The sequence below is a fragment of the Aristolochia californica genome, unplaced genomic scaffold (assembly GCF_029961685.1).
Source record: "Aristolochia californica isolate CCGP_79_NKW_82.1479 unplaced genomic scaffold, dmAriCali1.0.hap1 SCAF_6, whole genome shotgun sequence".
Lineage (NCBI taxonomy): Eukaryota > Viridiplantae > Streptophyta > Magnoliopsida > Piperales > Aristolochiaceae > Aristolochia > Aristolochia californica.
In genome coordinates this window covers 32,498,320-32,508,501 of record NW_027182257.1, presented here as the reverse complement: position 1 = coordinate 32,508,501, position 10,182 = coordinate 32,498,320, and the positions used below count along the sequence as shown (strand labels likewise).

General features: G+C 35.6%; 1 protein-coding gene across 2 annotated transcripts; it reads left to right on the top strand.

Moving 5' to 3' along the window:
• Positions 1-5,331: 5,331 nt before the first annotated feature.
• Positions 5,332-9,664, top strand: LOC137934208 (calcium-dependent protein kinase 5-like). 2 transcript variants are annotated; one of them, XM_068778482.1, is made up of 6 exons: positions 5,332-5,622; positions 6,145-6,226; positions 6,346-7,184; positions 7,273-7,569; positions 8,516-8,929; positions 9,033-9,664. In XM_068778482.1, the coding sequence occupies exons 3-6, from the start codon at positions 6,599-6,601 to the stop codon at positions 9,299-9,301; spliced, it is 1,566 nt and encodes a 521-aa protein (XP_068634583.1). In that variant the 5' UTR covers positions 5,332-5,622; positions 6,145-6,226; positions 6,346-6,598; the 3' UTR covers positions 9,302-9,664. The 2 variants fall into 2 exon arrangements, with proteins under 2 accessions (XP_068634583.1, XP_068634584.1); XM_068778483.1 differs by having other exon boundaries at positions 6,145-7,184; positions 9,025-9,219.
• Positions 9,665-10,182: the final 518 nt, after the last annotated feature.

The window sequence follows — 10,182 nt, the reverse complement described above, 5'->3', positions numbered from 1 at the left end:
AATTATGGAAAAATATCCCGTAAGACCATTAAGAAAGTTTATGGAGGTGTATGAGGAAGACAAAAATAAATTAAAAACTATATTAAAAGAGATTAGCAAGATTAGTCTTACCATAGATCTTTGGAAGTCTCAAAATAAAAAATAAAAAATCAAATACGTGGTTATTATCGGTTCATTGATAGTAATTGGAAGTTACAAAAACGAGTCTTGAGTTTTATGCAAATTTGTTCTCCTTGTTGTGGTGTTGACATAGCATATGCTATATACAAGTGTTTGAAAGATTGGGAAATTTAAAATAAAGTATTTAATATCTCATTTGATAATGTTGCGTATAATGATGTTTGTCTGAGAGTTTTGAAAAATTATTTTTCAAGAAATAGGAAATTGGTTTATGGAGGGAAGTTATTTCGTTTTTTTTTGTTGTGTCCATATTTTAAACTTATTAGTGCAAGATAGTCTTATTGAAATTAAGGATGTCATTGAGAATGTGCATGAGAGTATTAAATTCATTAATTAGTCTAAGGCCAGACTTCATGATTTTTCTGAAATTGTGCAACAACTACAACTAGGTGCGAAAATGTTGGTCATTGATTGTCCAACTCATTGGAACTCCACTTATGACATGTTGCCTTCTACATTAAAATTCAAAAATGTCTTTCCTAGATTTCAAGATAGACAGTCAACTTGGGGTGGATGCAATTTGTTGATGGTTGTTGCTTCAATTTTGGATCCAAAAGTCAAATTAAGATTGATTGAAATATGTTTCTCAAATATATATTATGAGGCAGAAGCAAGAATGAGTATAAACTTGGTTCGACGGACCTTATTTGAGATTTATGATGAACATGTTTCCATATGGAGATTAGTAATGAAGATACCATTTCAAGTATTAGCTCTACGAGTCTTCCCACAAGTTGTAGGTTACATTCTTCATCAAGTTCGGGTTGGTTAGTCAAAGTTAATGACTTATGTAAAACAAGTGGAAGTAGTAAGTTCACCGAAGTTGGAATTGGATAATTATCTTGAAGAAGGTGTGTATATTTGTGAGAAAACTTTACAATATGATTTTGATGTTTTAGAATGGTGGAAAGTGAATAACATGAAATTTTAGGTATTATCTAAGATAGCAGTAGACATTCTTGCAATTCTCTTATCTACAATAACCTCAGAGTCTATTTTTAGTGTTGGTGGTAGAGTAATAGACCCATATACTTCTTCATTGGCACCAAATACAGTTCAAACTTTGATTTGTTAGTGATTGGATTAGGGCTCTTAACGATGTCAAGAAAAATCAAAACGTGAACTACTTTTGAATAATTATTTATTATGATATTTTTTAAAAAAAAATAGTTTTATTTATTAAATTATTGTTTGATGATTATATCTTGAGAAGAAGCCTATTTTTTCATCTTTTTCTCATCTTGGTAATTTTAATATTTTTCATTACATGAAGTAATCAGTAGTGGAAACGTATATTTTTTATCAGACAATAATAATTTTCATGCTTTTGTTTTTGTCATAGATGGAGATTTTTTTCGTGGGAACGGGGATTTAGCATAATGTTTTCAAGCACGAAGAAAATGAGCTAGAGTTTATAAATTTGTACTAGATTATAGTTTTTGCTTGGATGATCATAAATTTTGATATTTTTATTTCATTTAAATTTTTATGTTTGATTATTGAACAAAGTTTATGTAAAATTTTATGCAGTGTTTATGAATAATGTTATGTACAGTGTATGGATAATTTTATGCAGAGTATATGGATAATTTTATGCAAAGTTTATGTATAGTATTTATTTATAATTTTATTCAAAGGTTACGCACAATTTTATGTAAAATTTATACATAATTTTATATATAGTTTATTTTACATGTATTTTATGCAAAATTTCAAATGTAGGTTGGAGCTCGAACCTAGCTCGAACTTGAGCTCAAACTCGATTAAAATTTTTAGGCTCGAGTTCAATTCAAATTTTAGGCTCGAAAGATTTAGAACAAACCATGTTTGAACATATGCGGGTTCAAGTTTGGCTTTACCCGATGCCACCCCTAAGTAGAACACCGCAACATTGCTTGCGTGCGTTGTGGTTGTGGGCTAGACCTTTACATAGTTTGGTTTTTTGCTTGAGGCTTGTACGTGGTACGTGGTATGACTAATAGCATTGCATGTGCATGGCTATGACCAACATTGCTTGGGCGCAACCTGTATAGTGCACGGTGCCTACAGGCAGTGCAATGAGGTTGGCCTATTGTAATGAGCATGGCCCGGGAGACGATTGGTGAAAGTAACATCGATGATGATTAATATTTTCAAGGACTTAAGGTTTTGAAAGAACTATGTGATTGGAGGAAGAAGACGATCCTCTAGCCCAACTTGGCTGAACCAGGACCAATTTAGGTTTTTGAATTGGACGATGTCGGATGGAAATATGAACCTATTCTGATCTGAACCTAGTCTAGTTTTCAATTACCGAATCAGATCGACTGAACCAGACTAGTCCTATTAAATCAAACCAGACCGACTAAACCAAACCGGCCCAATTTTTTTTCTAGGCCCACGACCCTATACTCTTTTGAGGCCCAAATTTTTATGGCTAGAAAAATGGACTTATGACATAAAAAAAATTCCATAAAAATTAAAAATTAAATAAAGGTAATATTCGGAGTGTAAAATTAAAACTAAATAAAGTCATTTAATTGGTGCACAAATTTATCTACAAGATCTAATTTTAAGTTCTTCTAGGTTAATTAGGGGAGACGATTTTAGTCATAATGAGAGTTTATTTACTCCGAATTTTACTTTATTTTGTTCTATCTATCTTAGACATTTAGCATAATAAATTACCTATCTAGTGTCTGTTTCAGATGACTTATCTATGATTATTTATAAATATGATGTAATATGATTAATGTGCATTTCATTGAGGAGCAACCGCAATATTTTTATTATTGAAACAAAAATTTTGTTACTAAACATAGATCACATATAAAATAAATGACATGAAATGAAATTGTAATCAAATGTGTTTGTACAATTATCTTACCAATAGGAAGTTTGTGTGTTTTAGTAATTAATTAGGATGGAATGGAAAATTATTTTATATCTTGATTATCCCTTAGGTATAAAAAAATATGATTACTTTTTTTGTTTCATTATAAAATTTTAATTATGAATTCATTGTGTGTTTAAATCATTGCCCTCAGGTAGATTTTAATGATAATGTTGATTCAGTTTATTTTGGGTAGGACTTGCATTGGCGTGCCATATATGTGTAATTTGATGTGCTTCAATTTTGTTTTATGTAAGCATGATTGTTTTATTGATTTATTACATATAGTTATTACATCTTATAAAAAAAATCATCGAAAATCTCTTATTTGAGCGGTGATAATTACAAGGCTTGGAAATCAAAATTTTTCCTTAATTTGGGCTGCCTAGACTTTGACTATGTTCTTCATAAGGAAGAGCCTCTCATACCTATGGATACTAACAAACAAGCTGAGATTACTCTATATGAGCAATGGGAATGATCTAGTCCCTTAAGTATGATGTTCATAAAATCTCACATTACGATTAGTATTTGTAGGTCTATACCTAAACGTAGAAAATATCGAGGATTATATGAAGAGTATTGATGAAATATTTCAGTCTTTTGGCAACACAATAACAAGTACCTTAATGGTGCAATTGTAATCCATGAAACTCATCAACACTAAGGTGTGTGTGAACATATCATGCAATGGGGGACATAGCTACTTGGCACTAGTCCATTGAGATAGAAATATCTTTATCTTTCTTAGTGCACTTTATTCTAAATCTTTGGTCTTTCGAAACAATCAATGAAATCCTTCCGACAATGTGTATTCAAGAAGAATGGAGTTTTGATTAAGGATCAATGAGAAAGTGTACATATACATGGAAAGAAGAACAAGTGAGCTATCCCTCCATCTAATTATGCATGAAAATATGGATAAGGGAGTCCTCTTTCTTCTCTTTTATTTGTGAATCATTGGTCCACAGAAAACACACTCTCTCCTTATTTTTTCCTTTTTCTCTTAGCCTCAAGTGGATTGTTTGTCCCACTAACGCGGGTAGATGGGGGGAGAAGTGGTCTCATTTTGGCTAGAATCAACAAGAAGAAAAGAAATTTGATTTATTAAATTAAAATAACAAAAAAATTAATATATATATATATATATATATATATTAATTTGTAATTTATTTATACAAAATAAGCTTGACCTATTTAAACTATCGTAAACTTAAGTTTTGAAATTCTCTATTAAAAATTTACATATAACACAAATATAATAGCAAGTAAAATTTATTGATAACAATTAACATTAAGATAAGCAGTATATTTACTAGTAAATAAATATAAAAAATCAATGAAAAATAATTTAAAATTATGTTTGCTACATTATTAGATTATTTATAAGCAAATTGAATTTTTATGTTAAATGTCTTTCAATAAAAAAACTTGTAATAGAATCGTGACTCGCGAGGCATAGCTCTATTTCATCAACAGAAAATACTCCTGATGGATGCACGATCTATATTCTCATACAGATAAAACTTAGGGCGGTGGATGTTCCTCAGGTTGGTCGTCTCCCGTGCAAGGATTCATGATTCCCACTCGCTTTTGTTTTTATCTTTTATTTTTTATTTTTTTATTTTTTGCGATGACTCTCTCTTTGTGCTATGACCAATTAGAGTCATTTTATTTTAACTAGAACCTAGAAGTCAACCGACTGGTGTCCTTTATAGTAATCTATCCAACCGAGATCAGTCAACGCCCAGGGTGCTAGGCACTGCACTTGGCAGCCTCACGAAAGACTTCGCTTGATCAGATCAATCCGACGGTTGATATATTCCGGATTCTGCCTGCCAAGTGTTCGTCGTACTTCGCCAATCTCAGAACTATCACGATCCTGTTCTCCAGAGTCGGTCCCAAAATCTAAGCAAACTCGGAAGCCCCAAAAGGTCCGTTGAAAGGCATTTGACCTCATACGGTACCCTCTAATTAAGTGGCTGGGGTGCAGCCAATGATATGCGTGCCACGTGATGATCTGTTTTCCATTAAAGTCGCTGTTATGGAGTTTACTTTTCGAACTTCGCGAGATAAGTCTATAAGAAGCCGACGGAGTCGCTAATTCGTTATTTTTGTGGATCCGATGGGAACAACGGTCAGATGACATCCAATTATTTGAACTCTCTGCCGGTTTATCGCCGAGAAATTCAAAATATCTCCCGACAAAAAGATGAGCAATGCGGCATCCTTTTCCGCGTCTTTCTCCTCCCCCCCCCCTCCCTCTTACCCTGCTCACTTCCCTTCCCACCCAAGTCTCTTCTTGAATTTATTCGTCTCTATTAAATCCGGTTTTGAGGTCCGGATCCCAGGCAATGAATCTCGCATTAAAGTTTTTCGGAAAAAAAGGGTAAATTAAATAAAGCCGCAAACGAATAAATGCATGCAGTTTCAATCACAGGAAATCCGTGACAGCTCCGGACGTGGCCTTCTTTTTGGTTCACTGAAAATCGTTCCTTTTGTGTTTTTAGCTTGGGAAGGAGACACAAAGGAGGAGTCGTTCTTGAGGGAAGATAGTATACCTGGTGGAGGTGAGTTTTTTTTTTTTTTTTTTTCTACTGGCGTTTTGAAGTTTGTCGTCTTATTTGCGGGATCCGAGGTGCGTATGTGGTGGAATGTTTTGCGTTTGTGAAGTGGAGCTAGTTCCTTTGAGAAATTTTTTCTTTATAATTTAACCGTAATGATCTAGGGTTTTTATCGTACTGCCGGATGAGGTAAACGTAGGGTCTCTTTGGTTTTCGTTTTCTTGGTATGAAGCCCGGGTACTAGTTGATGAAGCGGCTTTGGTTGTTCCTTTCTAGTTTCTGCTTGCGTGTGTTTTCGCACTGGAATTCGCCTTTGTGGAAACACTGTAAAGAATGTGCGGGTGTGTGTATATTTTTTTTTTTTTTTTTTTCCGTTTTTATTCTTAACGAATGTTGATCTAGCTGTTCTAATTGTTCCAAAACAAAAGTTTTCCGTATAAGTTGGAAGTTCATTTATCTATTTTCTTAATCACAGGCTTTAAGATTCAGAACTGTTTCCTGAATTAAGCATTTTTGTTTGGATGTCAGCAAGGAATGGTAGTGAAGCCATATTGAGCTGTCGTGTGGAAAGAGATTCATTTGTTCAACGACTTCTCCAAATTCATCTGCTGTACGATAAACATCTCTGTCAAAATTCAACTACTAGTTTTGGATTGTAAGGCCGCGAGATTTTACTCAACACCCATTTTCAAATTTGGGGTTGACTGTAATTTTGGTTCTAATTTCTAGAGGCAGAGTTATCAGGATACGAAGAAGACAGCCTCCGGAAACAAGTTTATTGACTTCGCATTGTGAATCTTATTGGCCGGACAGCTCAGGTCTTTCCCTCTATTCTGGTTTCGCAGTGACTGTGAAGAGTGAAGATGAGAATCAAAGGGTTGTGATGGAGAAATATGGTGCTGATATTTTAGGTCACGGAGACTGAATTGGTGGTGTTTGGTGAAATTATTTGGGAATTTCTCTACGGAGATTTTATTTTGGTATGGCTGTTGCCAAGAGCAACAGCAGCCCTTCTTCAACCTTGTGCTCTGACTGTTGCAAAGTAGGTAGCCTCATTGATACTGTTCTGGACTCCAATCAATCCTCAAGCTTTGAGCACCGTTACCTATTGGGAGAGCAATTGGGCTGGGGGCAGTTTGGTATCATTAGGCTATGTTCTGACAGGCTGACTGGTGAGGTATTTGCTTGCAAATCTATTGCCAAGGATCGTTTGGTGACTCCTGATGATCTTTGCAGTGTAAAGCTAGAGATTGAAATTATGACTAAATTATCTGGACATCCTAATGTGGTAGCTCTCAAGGCAGTTTATGAGGAGCAAGATTATGTGCATCTAGTAATGGAGCTTTGTGCTGGTGGTGAGCTTTTCCATCGGTTGGAAAAGCAGGGGAGATTTCCTGAGTCTCATGCCCAAGTCCTATTCAAACATCTCATGGAGGTTGTAATGTACTGCCATGACAAAGGCATAGTTCATAGAGACTTAAAGCCAGAGAACATACTGTTGGCAACCAAATCACCATCATCACCCATAAAATTGGCAGATTTTGGTCTTGCTACTTATATTAAACCGGGTAAGTGAGTAGGTGTTAGGTTTTATTTCTGTTTTCTTTATATCAATCATTAAATAATAGAATAACTGCTTGTGTTATCCATCAATAGGGCAGAATTTGCATGGGACTGTTGGTAGCCCATTTTATATAGCTCCTGAAGTTCTGGCTGGGGGGTACAATGAAGCAGCGGATGTCTGGAGTGCTGGAGTTATCCTTTACATTCTTCTGAGTGGAATGCCACCCTTCTGGGGAAAGACAAAATCAAGGATTTTTGATGCTGTCAGGGCTGCTGATCTGCATTTCCCAGCTAACTCTTGGCACCCTGTCTCTGCATCTGCCAAAGACTTGATTATCCGGATGCTTTGTAGAGATCCAGCCCGAAGGCTTACTGCTGCACAGGTTTTAGGTAAAATTTATTTAGACTGATGCTTTCTTTCATTGATCTAACAAAAAGTTAAAAAGTTTTCACACCTCAGTGCTGCTGTTGCATCCACATGTTGATTTTACATTCCCAACAGAAAAGGTGTAGTCCACCCAAAGGAATTCTCTATAAATTTTTTAAATGTTGTTAAGGCGTGAAGAAAAGAACTGCTCCAAAGAAATCAATATACTTGATGAGAGAACAGATTCATTGACTTCTAAATGGTTGGCAAGGGAGAGACATTTTCCTTTTCAAGAATGTAATTTTTTTTTAATATTGATTACTCATGTAAATACCCCCTTGTCCCCTGGTGAGATTTGAATCTCAGATCTCACACTAAAAATCCCCATGTGACCATTGAGCCAAAGGCCCAAGGCACTTTCAAGAATGTACTTTATTACACACATTTCTTTTATTAGGGGAAGACAATCTGCTCTTACTTATGATTTTTCTTAGTTTTTTTTCCTGATGTTTGAATTGTTTTCTGACTTGTTGAGTGATGTTAAGCAACTTTTCTAGGCCTCTTTGTTGAATTCAAAATTATTGTTTTTTTGAAAATGAATTCAAAATTATTGTTGATGCCAAATATCTATCAGACACATAATCATGCCGCTAGGATGGATGCTCAGGATGAAATAAACCTGTCATACTTGACAAGTTGGTTTTGTGGTCTTACTTATTGAAGTTAGAATATGGCAATTCCTTGTATAGGTACTTCTACTAAATTACCTTCTTTTTTCAATCTTGTTTCTAGCTGTTCTCTTTCTCCTACCTGTACTGTGGTTGAGTTCATTTTGATTTGCCCGTTCGAGGCATGCAACTTGGCTTTATCCTTTCATACATTTTTTTTGTCTTTTAGATTCTCAAAAGAATATGGTCCAAGGTATTTGTCTTTTATAACTTTTGTTAAGTTTGCTTTGTTCTTCTGCAGATCATGCTTGGATGAAGAGTTATACACAGCTATCTGAAGAACCATCCGTATTTGCTAACCCAAATTGCAAGCAACTCGAATTGAGTTGTGCATCGTTCTCCACCACACTTATATCTGGAAATCGTGACATTAGCTTTGAGTCCAGATCCCCTGGTCCCAGCAGTCTGCAGCTGGAGAGTTCACCTGCGTTCACTTGTAAATCATCATTTTCTTCCTTTCTGGTAGAGGCCACACCTCTCTCTACTGCATCTGGGGTCTTTTCATTTCGTAGCTGTAGTGGCACCAATAGCGTAGAATTCTCTTCTCCAGTTTTCTCCCCTAGCTTTACTTTTTTCAGCCCTGCTTCTCCAAATGATAAAGAGGACCAGACAATCTTTCCTACCAATAAGTCCATACTTAATTCAATACAGAGAGGTAGACAATCAGCACTATTCCTTTTTATATCATATATTCATCTTTTCTTGTTTTCCTGCTACATTCGAAACGTGAACTAAGTTGTTGTTTGTTAGAGTTGCAGAGGGTAGCTTCGTGGAGCTATTTGAGTCAGCAGTTCATGCTGAGTATGTCAAACACGGTATACAACAGTCAGAGAACAAGACTCCAGAGAATAGAACAGGACTAGGTTCCTCTTCAAAAGGCTTGGTCATTCACAATAAGAGAAATCGAACGATTGGATTAGGGGAGATGGATCAGTTAGATCTCATGGTGACTGAGTCGATATTTCGGTGGGCTTCATGTACTCATCTTCCTAGCGCACCTTCTCTGAGGTCCTCTCTTGTGTGTTGAAGCACTGAAGTACTGTCACTCTGGACGTTGTTTGCACACAAGGTGTTCTTTTTGCACCTCTTTAGAACCGTTGAGGTGTGATTATGGAAAATGAGAATTGTTGAAACTGTTGAGGAGACGTGTTGTAGTGATGTTGGGGGATTGCTGGTTGTATGGTTTCAGGGGCTGGATTTGGAATATGTCGGCTTTGCCATCAAATTGTACTAATTTGCGTGTAAAGATGGTCTTTCCCGGTTTGGGGACTTCTTGGTGTTAAGAGGAGTCATAACATTCATCAGTTGCGTAGGTTTTCTATTTCTCCCCACGAGTCCATGTATGTGTTGAACAATCTTAATAGTAATTCTGTCCTGCATGTTTGGAAATTGTAATCTGAATGAAGCTTGATAATGACTTTTTGCTAAAATCAATGCAGTTCTGCTAAGAACCCGATAGCAAGGGAATAATTGACATTTCGGGATAATGGAACTCACCACCATTGTTAATGGTGGGCACTGGGTCGGGTTTCTTAGGGATGGATTTCAGTTTCCATCTGGCTACAGACCACGGGGTCTTATATCTATAACACTTAGTAAAAATTTTAAATAACATATAATATAATGATAAAGTAATATTGTTTTATAACTTTTACTTGGGGAAACTAAAATCTCAACTCAGGATAGTTTTTAGTTGGATAATAATACTTAATTAGTTAAAAATAAAGACTTAAGATTTTTCTTCCCCACGAAGAATTGATGATTTAATTTTGGGCATTTTAGAAAGAAAAAATCAGGCTTCCTTGAGAAAGCCCGAATTTTTTTTGTTCCCCCATTCTTTTCCCTGTCCTCACGTGTTGTAGTTGCCATCCTGTAGTTATCGAGCTTCGAAAATCAACCACCCATAAA